The following is a 19,388-nucleotide window of genomic DNA, read 5'->3' on the forward strand; positions in this document are numbered from 1 at the left end:
AATTTCTCCATGAAATCTGAATGAGATCCTTGCTGGGTAGAGTAATCTTGGTTGTAGGTTTTTCCCTTTCATCACTTTAAATATGTCCTGCCACTCCCTTCTGCTTGCAGTTTCTGCTGAAAGATCAGCTGTTAACCTTATGGGGATTCCCTTGTATGTTATTTGTTGTTTTTCCCTTGCTGCTTTTAATATTTTTTCTTTTTATTTACTTTTTGATAGTTTGATTAATATGTGTCTTGGTGTGTTTCTCCTTGCATTTATCCATTATGGGACTCTCTGTGCTTCCTGGGCTTGATTAACTATTTCCTCTCCTGTATTAGGGAAGTTTTCAACTATAATCTCCCCAAATATTTTCTCAGTCCCTTTCATTTTCTCTTCTTCTTCTGGAAACCCTATAATTGGAATGTTGCTGCGTTTAATGTTGTCACAGAGGTCTCTGAGACAGTCCTCAATTCTTTTCACTCTTTTTTCTTTATTCTGCTCTGCAGTAGTTATTTCCACTATTTTATCTTCCAGGTCACTTATCCTTTCTTCTGCCTCAGTTATTCTGCTACGGATTCCTTCTAGAGAATTTTTAATTTAATTTATTGTGTTGTTCATCCTTGTTTGTTTGCACTTTAGTTCTTCTAGTTCCTTGTTAAACGTTTCTTGTATTTTCTCCATTCTGTTGCTGAGATTTTGGATATCTTTACTATCATTACTCTGAATTCTTTTTCAGGTAGAGTGCCTCTTTCCTCTTCATTTGTTTGGTCTGTTGGGTTTTTACCTTGCTCCTTCATCTGCTGTGTGTTTCTCTGTCTTCTCTTTTTGCTTAACTTACTGTGTTTGGGAGCTCCTTTTCCCAGGTTGCATGTTCGTAGTTCCCGATGTTTTTGGTGTCTGCCTCCAGTGGCTAAAGTTGGTTCAGTGGGTGGTGTAGGCTTCCTGGTGGAGGGGACTGGTGCCTGTGTTCTGGTGGATGAGGTTGGATCTTGTCTTTCTGGTGGGCAGGACCACATCTGGTGCTGTGTTTTGGGGTGTCTATGACCTTATGATTTTAGGCAGCCCCTGTGCTAGTGGGTGGGGTTGTGTTCCTGTCTTGCTAGTTGTTTGGCATAGGGTGTCCAGCACTACTGTAGCTTGCTGGTCATTGAGTGGAGCTGGGTCTTAACGTTGAGATGGAGATCTCTTGGAGAGCTTTTGCCATCTGATATTACATGAAGCTGGGAGGTCTCATGTGGACCAATGTCGTGAACTCGGCTCTCCCGTCTCAGAGGCATAGCCCTGACACCTGGTTGGAGCACCAAGACCCTGTAAAAAAGAAAGAGAGAGAGAGAGAGAGGAAGGAAGGAAGGAAGGAAGAAGGAAGAAAGGCAGGTTAGGTTGTTTATTTGAGATGTTTCTTGTTTCTTGAGGTAGGATTGTGTTGCTATAAACTTCCCTCTTAGAACTGCTTTTGCTCCATCCCATAGGTTTTAGGCGTCGTGTTTTCATTGTCATTTGTTTCCAGATATTTTTTGATTTTCTCTTCGATTTCTTCAGTGATCTCTTGGTTATTTAGTAGTATATTGTTTAGCCTCCATGTGTTTGTATTTTTTACAGATTTTTTCCTGTAATTGATATCTAGTCTCATCTTGTTTAATGTGACATTTAAAGCTTGTGTTTCCTTATTTATTTTCATTTTGGTTGATCTGTCCATTGGTGACAGTGGAGTGTTAAAGTCCCCTACTATGATTGTGTTACTGTCGACTTCCCCTTTTATGGCTGTCAGCATTTGCCTTACATATTGAGGTGCTCCTATGTTGGGTACATAAACATTTACAATTGTTATATCTTCTTCTTGGATTGATCCCTTGATCATTATGTAGTGTTCTTCTTTGTCTCTTGTAATAGTCTTATTTTAAAGTCTATTTTGTCTGATATGAGAATTGCTACTTCAGCTATCTTTTGATTTCCATTTGCATGGAATATCTTTTTCCATCCCCTCTCTTTCAGTCTGTATGTGTCGCTAGGTCTGAAGTGGGTCTCTTGTAGACAGCATATATATGGGTCTTTGTGTATCCATTCAGCCAGTCTGTGTCTTGGTGGGAGCATTTAATCCATTCACGTTTAAGGTAATTATCGATATGTATGTTCCTAATACCATTTTCTTAATTGTTTTGGGTTTGTTATTGTAGGTCTTTTCCTTCTCTTGTGTTTCCTGCCTAGAGAAGTTCCTTTAGCATTTGTTGTAAAGCTGGTTTGGTGGTGCTAAAATTCTCTTAACTTTTGCTTGTCTGTAAAGGTTTTAATTTCTCCGTCGAAACTGAATGAGATCCTTGCTGGGTAGAGGAATCTTGGTTGTAGGTTTTTCCCTTTCATCAAATATGTCTTGCCACTCCCTTCTGGCTTGCAGAGTTTCTGCTGAAAGATCAGCTGTTATCCTTATGGGGATTCCCTTGTATGTTATTTGTTTTTCCCTTTCTGCTTTTAATATTTTTTCTTTGTATTTAATTTTTGATAGTTTGATTAATATGTGTCTTGGTGAGTTTCTCCTTGGATTTATCCTGTATGGGACTCTCTGCACTTCCTGGACTTGCCTGAGTATTTCCTTTCCCACTTTTGGGAAGTTTTCAGCTGTAATCCCTTCAAATATTTTCTCAGTCCATTTCTTTTTCTCCTCTTCTTCTCGGACCCCTATAATTCAAATGTTGGTGCGTTTAATGTTGTCCCAGAGATCTCTGAGACTGCCCTCAATTCTTTTCATTCTTTTTTCTTTATTCTGCTCTGCAGTAGTTATTTCCACTATTTTATCTTCCAGGTCACTTATCCTTTCTTCTGCCTCAGTTATTCTGCTACGGATTCCTTCTAGAGAATTTTTAATTTAATTTATTGTGTTGTTCATCCTTGTTTGTTTGCACTTTAGTTCTTCTAGTTCCTTGTTAAACGTTTCTTGTATTTTCTCCATTCTGTTGCTGAGATTTTGGATATCTTTACTATCATTACTCTGAATTCTTTTTCAGGTAGAGTGCCTCTTTCCTCTTCATTTGTTTGGTCTGTTGGGTTTTTACCTTGCTCCTTCATCTGCTGTGTGTTTCTCTGTCTTCTCTTTTTGCTTAACTTACTGTGTTTGGGAGCTCCTTTTCCCAGGTTGCATGTTCGTAGTTCCCGATGTTTTTGGTGTCTGCCTCCAGTGGCTAAAGTTGGTTCAGTGGGTGGTGTAGGCTTCCTGGTGGAGGGGACTGGTGCCTGTGTTCTGGTGGATGAGGTTGGATCTTGTCTTTCTGGTGGGCAGGACCACATCTGGTGCTGTGTTTTGGGGTGTCTATGACCTTATGATTTTAGGCAGCCCCTGTGCTAGTGGGTGGGGTTGTGTTCCTGTCTTGCTAGTTGTTTGGCATAGGGTGTCCAGCACTACTGTAGCTTGCTGGTCATTGAGTGGAGCTGGGTCTTAACGTTGAGATGGAGATCTCTTGGAGAGCTTTTGCCATCTGATATTACATGAAGCTGGGAGGTCTCATGTGGACCAATGTCGTGAACTCGGCTCTCCCGTCTCAGAGGCATAGCCCTGACACCTGGTTGGAGCACCAAGACCCTGTAAAAAAGAAAGAGAGAGAGAGAGAGAGGAAGGAAGGAAGGAAGGAAGGAAGAAGGAAGAAAGGAAGGAAGGAAGGGAGGAAGGAAGGAAGGAAATAAAGTTATTAAAATAAAAAAATAATTTAAAAATTGTTAAAAATTAAAAAGTTAAAGTAATAATAAAAAGAAAGAAAGAAGAGAGCAACCAAACCAAGAAACAAATCCACCAATGATAACCAGCGCTAAAAACTATACTAATAAAAAAAAAAAAAACGGACAGACAGAACCCTAGGACAAATGATAAAAGCAAAGCTATACATATAAAATCACAAAAAGAAGCATACTCATACACACTCACAAAAAGAGAAAAAGGTAAAACATATATATCGATATATAAAAATAAAAGCAAGAGAGCAACCAAATCAATAAACGAGTCTACCAATGATAATAAACTGTAAATACTAAACTAAGATAAACATAAAACCAGAAACAAATTAGATGCAGAAAGCAAACCCCAAGTCTACAGTTGCTCCCAACGTCCACAGCCTTAATTTTGGGTTGATTCGTTGTCTATTCAGGTATTCCAGAGATGCAAGGTACATTAAGTTGATTGTGGAGATTTAATCTGCTGCTCCTGAGGCTGCTGGGAGAGATTTCCCTTTCTCTTCTTTGTTCACACAGCTCCTGGGGTTCACCTTTGGATTTGGACCTGCCTCTGCGTGTAGGTCGCCTGAGGCCGTCTGTTCTTTGCTCAGACAGCATGGAGTTAACGTAGTGGCTGATTAGGGGGCTCTGGTTCACTCAGGCCGTGGGGAGGAAGGGGTACGGAATGTGGGGTGAGCCTGCAGCGGCAGAGGCCAATGTGGCATTGCAACAGTCTGAGGCACGCCATGTGTTCTTCTGGGGAAGTTGTCCCTGGGTCATGGGACCCTGGCCATGGCAGGATGCACAGGCTCCTGGGAGGGGAGGTGTGGATAGTGGCCTGTGCTTGCACCCAGGCTCATTGGTGGCTGCAGCAGCAGCCTTAGTGTTTCATGCCCGTCTCTGGTGTCCGAACTCATAGCCACGCCTCGCGCCTGTCTCTGGAGCTCGTCTAGGCAGTGCTCTGAATCCCCTTTCCTCGTGCACACAGAAACAATGGTCTCTTGCCTCTTAGGCAGTTCCAGACTTTTTCCTGGACTCCCTCCCAGCTAGCTGTGGCACACTAGATCCCCTTCTGGGATCTGACCTCCGAAGCCCAAGCCTCAACTCCCATCCCCACCCGCCCCGCCGGGTGAGCAGACAAGCCTCTCGGGCTGGTGAGTGCTGGTTGGCACCGATCCTCTGTGTGGGAATCTCTCCGCTTTGCCCTCTGCACCCCTGTTGCTGCGCTCCCCTCCGTGGCTCCGAGGCTTCCCCACCCCCACCCCCACCCCATCTCTGCCAGTGAAGGGGCTTCCTAGTGTGTGGAAACGTTTCCTCCTTCACAGCTCCCTCCCACTAGTGCAGGTCCTGTCCCTATTCTTTTGTCTCTGTTTTTTCTTTTGCCCTACCCAGGTACGTGGGGAGTTTCTTGCATTTTGGGAAGTCTGAGGTCTTCTGCCAGCATTCAGTAGGTGTTCTGTAAGAGTTGTTCCACATGTAGATGTATTTCTGATGTACTTGTGGGGAGGAAGGTGATCTCTACGTCTTACTCCTCCGCCATCTTGAAGGTCTCCTCAAGAGCTCTTTTTGATAGGGTCATCTGGAAAGGCTGCTCCAAGAAGATATTTGAGCCAAGAGTTGAATAACGTGAAGGAGTGAACCATGTTAAGTTTTGGGGGAAGAATATTAAGGAAGAAGGAACAGCAAGGGTAAACACCCCAGGCAGAAATGAATTTGTCAAGTTAGAGATGGCAAGAAAGTTCCTGTGGCTGGAGCAGAGTGAGTGGGTGCACTGGAGTCTTGGTAGGAGATAAGTTGGAGGAAGAGTCAGTAATCAGAGAGTTTAGGGCCTTGAGGACTGAGGTAAGGAATTTAGGCTGTATTCTAAGATGAAAGGAATTGCCTTGAATAAGTGCCTTGTGCTAAAGTTCCTAGAAGTAGAATTGTTCTTTCCTAAAGATAGGACTTTCAAGCTGACTTTGGGAAATTTTCCCAATGGGACTGCATCTTTAACATTATAAGTAAATCAATGAAAAAAAGGTTTTAATATATAATTTTATATAATTTCTCTCTATATATATTTCTATGTCTGTCTGTCTGTTTATCTGCCTGCCTATCTACCTATCTGGAAAGAATAAATGAAAATGAGTTATGCCTTAGAGTTTTTGATTTACAATAGATGTGGTACATCTGTATTTCTACTCTACTTACTCTGATTTTCAGAATCAAGAAAATCTCAAATCTGGAGAATCTAAAAAGCTTAGATGTTTTGGACCTTCATGGAAATCAGGTATTGTTAAAGCCCTTTCATTTCTTTCTTATTTGAAAAAGCTCTAGGAAATTTCATATAAAAGTTTTAAGAATTATACTTGTGTTGAATTTTTCCAGAGTTACTTTACTGATTCACTGAAATTAGCTATGATATTAAGGTATTAAGCTCATTTATATAAGGTTGGGTAATTCCTCAGTGGTAAGTGACAGATAAAACTTATAAAACATTTAGAATTCTTATAGTTATGACAATTTTGATTCGTATTTAGTCTTTTATTAACTTATAGCCAACCCCAACCCAAGAACTAGAATATTACTAATGATTTTCTTCTACTTAAGTGTTCCTTCTTTATTCCAAGACAACACTATTCTGGATTTCACATTTATCATTCTTTTATTGGTGTTTTTAGTTGGTTTTATCACATATATAAGTGTCTAAATAATATATTGCTTAGTAGTATTGTCTTTTAATGTAAAAAAAAAGGTGTCAAACTATATATTGTCATCCAGTGCTTGCTTTTTGGATACAACATTATGTTACTGAGGTTCATCTATTTTGACTACATAGCTGTAGTTTATCTTTATTGTTGTATGTTCCATGGTTTGATTACACAAAAACCTTTTTCTCCATTTTATTATTGATAGGCATTTGGGTTGACTCCTTTTTGTTTGTTTGTCTGTTTTTGTTTCCTATTAGGATAGTACTTCTAAGAACATTCTTGTACATGTTTCTTCCATACATCATATGTACTCTAGGGTATATATCTAGGAGTGAAACTGATGGGTCACAGGTTATTTAAACGTGTAACTTTAAAAGTTAATGCCAAATTGTCTTCCAAAGTGATTGTACCAGTTTATACTCCCACCAGTAACACATAATAGATCCTGTTGCCTCACATCTTTTTCAACATTTGGAATTTTCAGACTTCTTAATTTTTGCCAGTTGAATTGGTATAAAGTGGTGTCCCCTTATGGTTTTGATTTATAATTCCCTGATTACTATATAACCTGGGATCATTATTCCATTTGATTAGTTTGTCTCGCCATATATTTGTCTGTCTTAATTTCTCGGTCTGGTTTGTTATGTTCCCTCTCCTTATATAATCTCTTGCAGAGCATCTTGGCTGTTTTTTAACCCTTTGCTCTTACATTTAAATTTTAGTCTTTGCAATATGAGTACTTATTTATAAATAGCTACATGAGCTACATACTCATGCAGAAGGTAAAACCTCTCCTGTGAGGTGGTAAGTGTAGATGGTGGGGTGATCTGGGAGTCCCTGCCTGTTGAGAACAAATCTCCCACTTGCAGTTGGTCAGGTATAAACCTCAGTGTGATCTCTTTAGACCTTCTAATAGCTGTTAGTCCTAATCGTTTTGTTGAAAAGCTAATATAATTAATAAAATCTTGATAGATGTATTAGATAGGCCACATCTGCTAGGTTCTAATCTCATCGCAGCCCCATCTATATGTCTGCCTGTGTGTGCCCTCAGAGAGAGGAGTGTTGATGCCCGGGAACTGTCCAGCTCTGCAGGCTGGTTAGTATCACTCTAGTAGAGGGAAAGTTACCCAGTTAGTTAGATGGTGGTGGAAGAGGAAGAAGAATTAGAGTCTTGTCAGTAAGAGAGCATCATATATAAAGGCACTGAGACTAAAAACAACATAATAAGTATGTTTTACTGCTGGAGAATTTAGCACATGTTGAGGGATGGTGAGAGATGAGGCAAGTGAGGTAGGTTTTCGGGCTTCCCTGGTGGCGCAGTGGTTGAGAGTCAGCCTGCCGATGCAGGGGACGCGGGTTTGTGGCCCGGTCCGGGAAGATCCCACATGCCGCGGAGCGGCTGGGCCCGTGAGCCATGGCCGCTGAGCCTGTGCTTCCGGAGGCTGTGCTCCGCGACAGGAGAGGCCACGGCAGTGAGAGGCCTGCGTACTGCCAAAAAAAAAAAAAAAAGAGAGGTAGGTTTAAGGCCAGACTGTGGAAGGCTTTATATGCCATAATAAGGAATTGCTATTTTATCTTTCTGTAACCCACTATTTTAAATACCATTCATCAGTATAAGTGAAACATTTTATGGTAGCAATATTTTTCTTAAGTTTATTTTTAAATGTATATATGAGAAATAAGCATTTATGTGGTTTTTATATTATAATGTACCTTTAAGAATTCATGGACATTACCCAAGATCTATAAGAGCAACTGGTAAATGGATAATGTATCACTTGGTCTAAATATTAGACCAAGTCACCTTGTTACCTTGTTAGCTGGCCTGTGTTATGCGTTAAATGAAAATCTGAGTCTTGTTTCAAATATTTAAATCCAATAAACAAAATTTTGGAGTATTTCAAAGCAGAGACAGTCTTGGTGACTAAAAAGTCAGGAGATAACACTATTCAAGTTGAAACAACGTTCAGCTCTAAAAAAATAGCATCAGGTAGTTAAAAAACTAAAAGAAAATGAAGTGACTATTTTTTGTGTTTTGAATTTACTTCCATTGGAAATATAAATGATGCGTGGTGTACATTGTGAAATGAAATATAATTGGTTTATGGATGTGAAAACATTGATAGGAATAGTGATAGTGTTCAAGAAACAGATTGGGGAATGTAAAGAGTTGAGGGGAGGTGAAACTGGAGACAGAGAATAGCTGAGAGACTAATTCAGTAATCTTGGTGAGAAGTGATGGCAACTTAAAGTTGTAGCGATAGGGATATAACAAGGGGGCAGATTGGATAAATATTTAAAAAGTAAAAACATTGAGATTTAGCAATTGATTGTATGTGAGTAGTAAAGAATACAGAGGAATATGAGAGGTTGACTCTCAGTTTATGACCTAGATTTTTTTTTGTCTACCAGAAATTGTTCTCTTGGTAAACGCTTGCTTTAACATGGACACAGGTGTGCTTCAAAAAGAATCTGTTCTTTCAGTGACATCTTTTCCTTCAGGGAGAGCTGGCTCTTTCTGTGGTTGCTTGCCTGAAAGCGGATGTCTGGACTGGAGTATCCAGCTTTCCTAGACGTACTAAAAAGCTCTGCTGTCTACCTTGAGACTCTCTCTTATCAGTGTGACCCAAGATTAGTCTTTTGAACATTCCTATCATCTCTTCTTCTGGCTGTGAAATTTATTAACTGATCAAGAACTCTGCTCTCACCCTACACCACCTTTTTTCTGAAATTTCTCTCATTTACTCTATGCCTGTGACTTTGTCCATGACTGCAACAAGTAACAGACTATTCCATCAGAGATGTTGCACACAATTCTGACCTGTCTGATTGCAAACCAAGAAGTTGAACAATATCCCCAATGACCTTTTTAAAATTACAGATTGATACCTATATATAAGAGTTAACAACGTTTCTTTTCAGAGTGACCAAACTAAAATGTAGGCATTCTAATTATATGTCCCACCAGGACCAAATAGAATTGGAGAAAGGTAGTTTTCTAAAAGAAATGTCCCAGGATTATTAGCAGAAGGGAGAAGACACCATATACAGGTTATGTACCCCTTCATTCTGTATATTTATCTTTCTTGAGTTCAGAAAAGCTTTATGTAACTGTATAAATCTATGTATATATTTACATATTGCTTTTCCATATACCTATCTCTATTTTTTTAGTATTTTAGTAGAATTTCTCAAGCTTATGCTGTTATTATTGATTTTCTACAGTGTCTATTTTACTTTTTGCTGATTCTATACGTTTTAAATTCTATCACCTATTTAGTTTTGAAATGTTTTTGTCTATATCTTACTGTACAGTTCTGTAATCTGAAAATACTGATAACCTTGTTTCTTCTTTTACAGATTTTATTTTCATTTTACATTAGTTACACCAAAAATCTCAGGACAAATCTTAAAGCATGGTCATATATTATCTTTATATATTATTGAATTTGTGATAAATATACTAAGGTTTCTCCTCTTGAATGTAGATGAAATCTAGACGGTATTTCTCGAATATAAGAGAAGGTCCAAACAATATCATAGAAAACTGGATTATAAATCTTAAAAAAAAGGCTATTTTAGCCAATATCTGCTTTGAAGTGTTAAATAGAAAATTTCAAATAATATTGTGATGGCAATACAGATGAGAAAATTAATCTTCAGTGATTGTGAAATTTGTTTTAATGTTCAGAAGAAAAGCGTTGTGTATAACTCATTGTTACATAAGTACATTACATTAAAAGGTTGAAGCCCTCTGCAAGAAGCCCTATTTCTGGGTCATGTAGAAACTCATCCTGTTGTGCTACGGTTACTGTATTACAGTAGTGGGGCTGAAAATCATGTTGAGCTCTCACATTTCATGGGCTATACCCTTTAACTTATCCTTACTTGTGCAACTCAGATTCCTCTGCTGCAGTTCAGTGCTTATGTGCATGTGTATATTCCATAATTCAAGTCCACCATATTGTACCCTGCCTAAACATTATCTGTCTCCTCTCTTAAGCAGTTTCACTAATAAAGAATATCCATCCTCACCCTCTATTGGGGATCCTAGTTCCTTGAATCTTTTCCATTCAGACTCTTGATTGCTCTCAGGATCCTGCAGTATAAATGTAGAATTAACAATGGGAACTTGGTATCATTCCTTTTCCTTGCCTTTTCTCTCGGAAGGTAGTCTTGTTTGATCAAAACATTGTGAGCTTATGCCTTGGGCTCACAGTTTCTATTTCACAGCTAGTACGTATATTTCTCTTCACCTTCATGGGACCTGGCACAGTGTTGGGCACTTAGAGATGCCCAAGCAATGGACTTACTGATTATTTGATAAAATATACTTACCATGGTCAAATTATAAAATATGTTCTGTTAGTTAATCTTCACAAGTTAAGTAACTTCATAATATCTACAACAGAGGAAACTGGAAATAGATTTTGAAATGTCTTCATATAAACTTGTCACTGAATTCAATGACTATGTCTTTTATTTTTATAACATGCACATCTGAGATTTATGCCTGCTAATCATCCCTTCCTCATTTTTTAACAGATTACCAAAATTGAAAATGTCAATCATTTGTGTGATTTGAGAGTTTTAAATCTTGCCAGGAACCTTTTAAGTCATGTTGATAATCTTAATGGGCTGGATTCACTAACTGAGCTTAACCTGCGACACAATCAAATCACTTTTGTGGTGAGTATTAAAATGGAATCAATATGTGATTTCTGGCTTTTCTTTTAAGGGGATGAAATAAATATTCTAACATTGCTTTCTGCAAGGTAAGAATCTAAAGGAATTTAGTTTTTTTCTGAATTTAAATTGCGGATATAATTGTTAAGCGTTATAATATTTTGATTTGGGAAATGTGGTGTTTTCCATTCTAAAAGATAAATGTAAAATTAGGAGCACAAGTGTTATCAGTAAATGAATCATTCAGTAAATGAATACTGAATCCTTTCCTGTGTTGTTACAGGAATAGAATTAATAAGAATGAAGGTTATTGTTGACTGAAAGTTGATAACTTGTTGCACCGAGAGGGAAAGGGCACAGAGAGGAGTGGTTGAGGGCTTTGAAGACATGCCTAAATATCATATTCTTTGCAGTTTTTCAAAGGCAGCTTGGTATGGTGGAAAGAGCATTGTTACATAGGACATGAGAGGCCAAGTGCAGGTCTGCTTCAGCTCTCATTATCTGTGTGACCTTGGGTCAATCACTTTAACTCTGTAAGCCTCAGTTTACTTTTCTCTAAAATGAGGACATTGGGCTAGATCATCCCTAGAGTCCTTTTTGGCTTGCTGGCTCTGAAAAAAAGATATAAATATGGTAGAAAGCTGGCATGTGAGCAGGAGGAAGAGTTGGCATTATGGGGACAAAACTATAGAAAGGCTACTCTGGAACTCTGAGGATGAACTTCATTAGATTTATAGTTTTATTCAAGTTTAGCAACCTAATAACAGCTTGATGCTCAGGTATTTTGAACTTGTGCATATATGAAGAGCTCTAGAAATACGACTGTCAGCTGTATGACATGATACAGGCCAAGAAGACATCTGAGGATTTATAAAAACGTTTGTTCTTTTAACAAGTTTCCTTTGTTGACATGCAATAGAAAAACTACATTAGGTTTTCTTTGGGTATCGCTTAAGCACTTTTAAAGGTAAAATCTGATTCTTAACTTTTTCAAGACATTGAGTTCCTTAGTAAATAGTTAAATGTACTGTAAGTGGTACACTGGAAAAATCTGGGAGACAGATGATGCCTTATCTCTAGGCCTCATTTTACAGATTGGTTTCATTTTGAAATTTTCCCAGAAAGTCTGAGCCAAGTAATGCTCATATCTTCTAGGAGGTTGGGATAATTTCAGAACCTTCTCTTAGACATGGATTTATCCCAGAACCTCTAAATTCTGCCGGCTCTTCCCCCAGATTGGATTTAAATATTGGGAATGGCTTGTTTATTTTAAAAGACACTCATATTGGGGCTTCCCTGGTGGTGCAGTGGTTGAGAATCTGCCTGCCAATGCAGGGGACCTGGGTTCGAGCCCTGGTCTGGGAAGATCCCACATGCCTCGGAGCAACTAGGCCTGTGAGCCACAACTACTGAGCCTGCGCGTCTAGAGCCTGTGCTCCGTAGCAAGAGAGGCCGGGATAGTGAGAGGCCCGCGCACTGTGATGAAGAGTGGCCCCCGCTTGCTGCAACTAGAGAAAGCTCTCGCACAGAAACGAAGACCCAACACAGCCAAAAATAAATAAATAAATAAATAAAAAATAAGAAAACACACCCATATTAATCTGTTACATTGCTGTCTCTAGAACTGTTCAGACTGGACTTAATCTGTCCTAGGGACATTGGGTATGGTAAAAATCCAAAAAGCTTTGGTAGAGTGGAGTACAGAAATCTATTCGCCTTAGCATATTCCTGTCTATGTTTTGTCTTTCATTTGGAAAATGTATAGTACACATCCAGGAATTTGTTTACCGAATTTCCCATTAAGTATTATGTCTAATCATTACTGTTATAGATTAGGGAGCAGTAAACATCTTATGGAAAAGGAAATTGTCTTAATTTCTAAAAGTGAAAAAGATTTATTAAGTATTATGCATGTGGTAAAATTATCATGATAATAAGTATCATGCATATTAATTGATTGGATATTGTTAATATATGTGTAAGAAAAGATCAGAAACGTTTCCACCTCTATTTCTTTTTTGAAGCATCGTTTTTCTAAAAGAGCCAAGAGACTTTTAAATCTGAGGATTCTTTTTTTTTTTAACTGTCTCTTCTTTTTTCCAGGGTCAGTTATAATACTAATTCTTTTTGCTTTATTTTCTCTTATGGTTTTGATTTTCCTCAATAGCTGGTAATCCTTAAATGAAGGACTATGTTAAGGAGTGGCTGGCTCTCCTGTGCAGCTGAATAGGTCTTTTTAACCATAAAATCTCTCCCTAGAATGACCACTAGATTTGTGTAAGTTGTTGAATCCCACACATTGGCAGGCTTCCCTTTAGTGTGAGTGGAAGGGAATAGGCAGCCTCACTGTGTAACTGCCAAAATAAGAAAAACTACTCTGTGTATGTGTGTGGGTGCGGGTAAGAAGGACTTCAGTAACTTTTGCGCCAGCTGAAATTGCCATTCCTTTTCCCCCCTCTGGTTCTACTGTACCAGTTACTAACCATCTCCATAGATAAAATATCCATGCTGTCCATCCTTCCTTGATACTGTTTTGTTAGAGAACAGATCCTGAGGCTCTAGATGAGGTTTTCTTCAGCCAGCTGCTCTGTACCCGGTTGCGTGTGTGCATGGCAGGGGTGGGAGTGGGCTGGGGATGGGGTGGGTTTGCTGGTGTTCCAGGAATGGCTGTTGAGTAGACAGATCTTTAATAACACATCTACTTGATTAGCCACAGTTACCCATAGTCCACGCCTGTTCTTTGTATGTACTGACTCTGAGCGTGGAAGATGGCATTCTTTTGGAAGGAATTGCTGCATTTGCAGCGCAGCATCTCTCCTACCAGTTCTGAGCCGCAGTTTTCTCTGTTCAGGGTTATCTCCAATAAGATCCTAGCTGCTTTCCACCTTCCTGAAATTCATCAAAAATGTTGATCTATTAATAGCTCTCTTGTTTTTATCATTTCCATGGATTCACTCATTTTGTGTATTTTTTGTTTGTTTGTTTCACTCATTGAATCTTGGGAAGGAGATGAAACAAAGGCATTATTACCTACTTTACCATCTTATCAGAAACCTTCTTCACTGGTATTTTCGATATAGAAAAGTCACTGTTTATTGTATTAAATTCACTGATCTTTTTCTTGGAAATTTTATAAATTTCTAACCAAATCTCTTTTACGTTTATATGGTATTTTTCCCTTTTAAAAAGCTATGAAACATTTCAGACGTTCCCAAAGAATAGGAAATAATATTACAAACATTTGTATGTCCACCAATGAACTTAATAAATAAAAACCTTTTAAATATAGTTGAGGCCTACTATGTAACCCTCCTCCAACACATTCCCTCCCTCCTTTGCAGAGGTAACCACAGTTATGAATTTGATGTTTATTCCTATGCACGTCTTTTTCCTTTTCCTGTATATATCCCTAAACAATCCCATATATATACCCCTAAACAATGAAGTAATTATTTTGCATGCTTTTAAGTGTTCTGTAAATGATATCATCAAACTGTACATATCTTCTGTAAGTTACTTTTATTATGCTTTGATCTATGTTGATACCTGTAGCTCCAGTTCACTAATTTCCATTGTTATATAGTATCCCACTGTGTGATTGTAACTAAATATTTATTCTTCTCTTTATGGACATTAATATTATTTCTAATTTTTTGTCGTTAAGAAGAAATAACATTTTTGTACATGTCTTTGTGCATAATTATAACAATTTCTCCAGGACAGTGGCTTTCAGACATTTTTTAGCCATAATCTATGGTAATAAATAAAATTTACATTGAAACCCAGTAATTAAATACATATTTATATGAGTACATTATAAATAATGGAAACAAGCATTTCATGACTATACCTACCCTTACTGCAATCCATTCTGGTATATCCTAGTCTATTCTATCTCATTAAAAAATGTTGGTCTCAAAAAAAGTTAGTCTCAATCTACTGAATTGATTTCTTGATGAATGAAAAATTGGTTGCAACCTGCATTTGAAAAATAATGCTCAGTGGTGGATACTTGGGAGAAGCATTGCTGGGTGCCAGGATTATGCACATCATTTCATTTTATCAGCTAGCACCACGTTTTTCTCAAAGTGGTTGTACCAAATTACATTCCCATCAGCATTACCCGAGGGTTCCTTTAACCTCACAACCTTAGTGACACTTGATGTTGTCAGACCTTTTCATTTCTGCCAGTCTTGTAACTATGAAATTGTATATAGTATATTGAGATTTTAATTTTAATTTCCAGTGAGATTGAATGCCTTTCATCTTTTTTTCATTTTTGATATTGAGATTGCCTCTTCTGCAAATAGCCTTATCCTTTGCCCACTGTAATAACATTTTTTTTCTTTTTCATATTGATCTGTAGTATTTCTTTTGTTTTTGCTGTCTTTTGAGAAACAGAAGTAAAAATCATCAATAGTTTCCTTTATTGTTTCTTCTTTTTGTTTGAAAAATCCTTTCTTATGGGCTGAGGACATAAAGATATTTTTCTGTGTTGTCTAACAAGAGTTTTAAAGTTATTCTTCACATAGAGGTGTTTCATCTATTTGGAATTGACTTTTGCTTGTGATGTGCAGTTGAAATCCAATTTCTTTTTTTTTTTTTCTCCTGGATTACCAACTGTCTCAGCACATTTTATTGAAAAGTGAATTCTTTTTGTTCTTCCCTCTCCCCTTTGCAGTATCTTCCTTTAGCAAATTAAATATCCACACATGCATGGGTCTGTGCCTGGCCTCTCTGGTCTGTTTTATTTGGTCTTTATCCATGTTCCAATATAACACTGTCGTAATAACTATAACTTTCTATTATGTTCTAAGAGCTAGTAGAATGAGGTCCCCAATCTTCCTTTCCCTTTCCTTCCTTTCCCAGCCTTCTTTCCTTTTAAAAAAAATTATCTTGGTCTTTTCTTTTTCTGTATACACTCTAAAAATAGCATGTTAAGTTTCACGAATAACCCTACTGGTCTGTTTGATTGGACTATCTTTTAAATTGAAGACAGCTGACGTTTTTATGACATTGCAGGCTCAATATCATAATGTGAACATGGTGTATTAATATGAATGGCATAGTATCACTAGAGCACATTTCTCAATTCATATGTCTCATTTGATGATTTTTATGCTTTTCTCCATAGATCACTTATTTGTTTTTTGTTAGATATCTTCCTTATATCTTATACTTTTTTGTTGTCATGTAAATTTTTTTGGTCAGAAATAGATTTCTTACTGTTACTAGTACATGGAACCACAGTTGATTTTGGTTCATTGACCTTAAATCCAGAAACCTTGCTCAGACACTTAACAATTCTAATAATGTGTCTGTAGATTATCTTAGATTTTCTGGTTAGACAATTATAATTTTTTTTGAACAATGATAGTTTTTCTTTAATCATTATATATTTTGTTTCTACTTATTTGACTGAGCTAGACTGAAGTTTGATTTAACCTCTAGTACAGAGTTGAATAAAGAAACAAAAGTGGTCATCCTTGCCTTATTCCTGATTTTAAAGGAAATGCATCACTGTCTATGTTGCTAAATGCCATTTATCAGTCTGAAGAAATTACCCTCTATTTTTAGCTTGCTTAGAGTTTATATTATGAATGGTTGTTGGATTTTTTTCAATAATTTTTCTACAATCCTTAGACTGATCATATGGATTCTTCTTTAATCTTAATTTTGAAAATTATATTACAAGATTTTTGTAATGATAAGTCATTCTAGCATTTTGGGTTATTATGTATATTGTGGGCTATATATCATACACATTCCTTTTTTGTTTGCTAATATTTGATTCACAATATTCACAACTATGATAATAAATGATATTGGCCTGTAATTTCTTTTTATTATTCTTTTCTGCTATCAAGGTCATACTAGCCTCATAAAATAAGTTGAAGAGTGCTTCCTATTTTAATATTCTGTGATTCCCTATTTTGATTTCCTATTTGGTATAAATCTCAGCTTATATGAGATAAAGATGATCTGTTCCTTGAATATTTTGGTAGAATTTTTCCTGTAAAATAGTCTGCATAGTTTTAAACTGTTGATTCAGTATAACAGTGGACATCAGTTTTGATACATTGTAGTTTCCTTTCATCTAAATTCTTTTTAAATTTTATTTTTTGGCTGCTCTATCTATAGTCTTGCTCCTCTTGTCACTTCTAATAATGCTTATTTATACTTTCTTTTTTCTTGATCAGTATTGTCTGAGGTTTGTTTATCTTACTAGTAGTTTCAAAGAACCAGCTTTTAGCTTTCTTGAACCCCTCTTACAGCTTTTAAAAATATTATTTTATTGACTTTTGTTCTTATCTTTCTTATTTCCTCTATTTAAAAATTTTTCTCTCTAAAGTTTTGTGTTAGGTATTTGATACATTGGTTTTCAGTCTTTTTTATTTTTTGATGTAAGCATATAAGGCTATAAATTTCCCTCTAACTGCCACTTCAGCTTCTTCAAAGAAGTTTTGAAATTTAGTATTTTTATTATTATTTAGTTCTAAATATTTTCTAAGTTCCATTATTTCTTCTTTGATCCAAGTGCATATTTAAAAGTGTATTTAAACTTTTTGATATGTATGGATTTATTACTCTTTTTTGTCATTCTTTTATTGCATTGTGGCTAGTGAATGTTGATTATATGTAATTGGTTTGTTAAGGTTTGCTTTATTGCCTAGTGTGCAGTTACTATTTATAGTCAATACTTACTATCAGTATATTTGCCTAGTATGTGGTCAGTATTGAAAGCTATGTTTCTAGGTGCTTACAAGATTTAAATTGATGTATCTTCCTGGTAAATTGTTTCTTTTATAATTATGTATTAACTGCCTTTATTACTAACTCCTTCATTTTGTAAGTATATTATCAGCATGGGCTACATGCCAAGCACTGTTCTAAGTATGTAGTATATATCATGAAGCTAACAATACTTCTTGCCTTAACATTTATTTAGTCTAATGTTAATATCAGCTTTCTTTTGGTTGTTTTTTTCCTGGTATATGTTTTTGATCCCTTAACCTTTTTAAAATTTAAAATTTTGACATAATTTCAGAAACTGCTGCACCAATAGTATAAAGAATTCCCAATACCCTTCACTCAGAGTCCTTAAATGATAACATTTTAGTACATTTGCTTTATCCTCTCTCTTGATCATTCTCTTTCTTCCCTTCTCTTTATAGCTACCAATCTCTCTATGTATATATTTTATACATATAAATATATATGTATAAAAAATATATATATATTTTTCTGAACCATTTAAAAGTTGTAGACATAATGCTTCTTTATTTTCATATACTTTAGTGTGTATTTCCTAAAAACAAGGAATTCTTTTATATAACCATATTATAATTATCAAAATCAAGAAATTAACATTGATCTGATACTAATATCTAATCTATAGCTCCCATACAGATTTTCCCAATTATCTCAGTAGTGTCCTTTATAGCAAAAGAAAATCCAAGATCATACATTGCATTCAGTTTTTATGTCTCCCTAGTCATCTTTAATCTGGGATGGTACCTGAGTCTTTCTTTGTATTTCCTGATTGACATTTTTGAAGAATATCAGTTTATTATTTTGTAGAATGTTACTCAATTTGGACTTGTCTAATTGTTTCCTAATGATTAGGTTCATGTTATGTACTTTTGGCAGGAATATTAACAGTAGTGTTGTTGAGCTCTTCTCAGTGAATCATATTAAGTGTTCTTTAACTTTCAGCCTTTTTCTTATAAAGAATGCACACTCCTTTTAAAATTTACAATCTGAGGATCTGTCTTCTGACCAGAGACTTTTGTCTGATACTAATTGTGATTACTGATATATTTACATTTATCACTTTGATGTTATTTCAAGCTTTCTATTTGTCCTGCTTTTCCTGTGCTGTTTTTTTTTTCTTGTGTCTTATTTCGAGTTGATGGAATTTTCTCTATTCTTCTTCACTTTAATGGTTAGTCTTACAATTTAAAATATACACTTGTCTTAAATTATAGTGTTAATACACATCCCCACCCTCTTCTCAAATAAGGACCTTAGAATCATTTAATCCAGTAAAGTCCTCCCATGTGGCATGCTTTTGTTGTCTAGTATTTCCTTTTTATTTTTTTACTACCAAATTTAGATATTTTAATTCCTGTGTTTTCAGTCAATGCTTATTTGGATTTATCCACATGCTTGTTTGGGTTCACTACTCCTCCCCAAATACATAATTTAGATAAAGTTCCTATGGCTCTGGTGGTAGTAAGCTCTCTCAGTTTGTTTGTCTAATAATTTGTTTATTTCATTTTTACTCATGACTGATTTGGTTGAATCAAACCAAATTGTTTGGTGTTTTTGTTG

The 19,388-nt window shown here is 36.4% G+C and overlaps 1 protein-coding gene across 3 annotated transcripts in view; it reads left to right on the forward strand.

The window, feature by feature from the left end:
* The window catches only part of LRRC49 (leucine rich repeat containing 49), a 144,670-nt gene that overhangs the window by 22,517 nt on the left and 102,765 nt on the right, over positions 1–19,388 (forward strand). For all 3 annotated transcript variants that reach the window (XM_024128798.2, XM_024128799.2, XM_024128800.2), the window contains 2 exons: positions 5,881–5,947; positions 10,914–11,057. In XM_024128798.2, coding sequence (XP_023984566.1) covers positions 5,881–5,947; positions 10,914–11,057 — 211 coding nt within the window. The remainder of the gene's footprint in view (positions 1–5,880; positions 5,948–10,913; positions 11,058–19,388) is intronic.

This window comes from Physeter macrocephalus, chromosome 11 (assembly GCF_002837175.3).
Source record: "Physeter macrocephalus isolate SW-GA chromosome 11, ASM283717v5, whole genome shotgun sequence".
NCBI classification, from domain to species: domain Eukaryota; kingdom Metazoa; phylum Chordata; class Mammalia; order Artiodactyla; family Physeteridae; genus Physeter; species Physeter macrocephalus.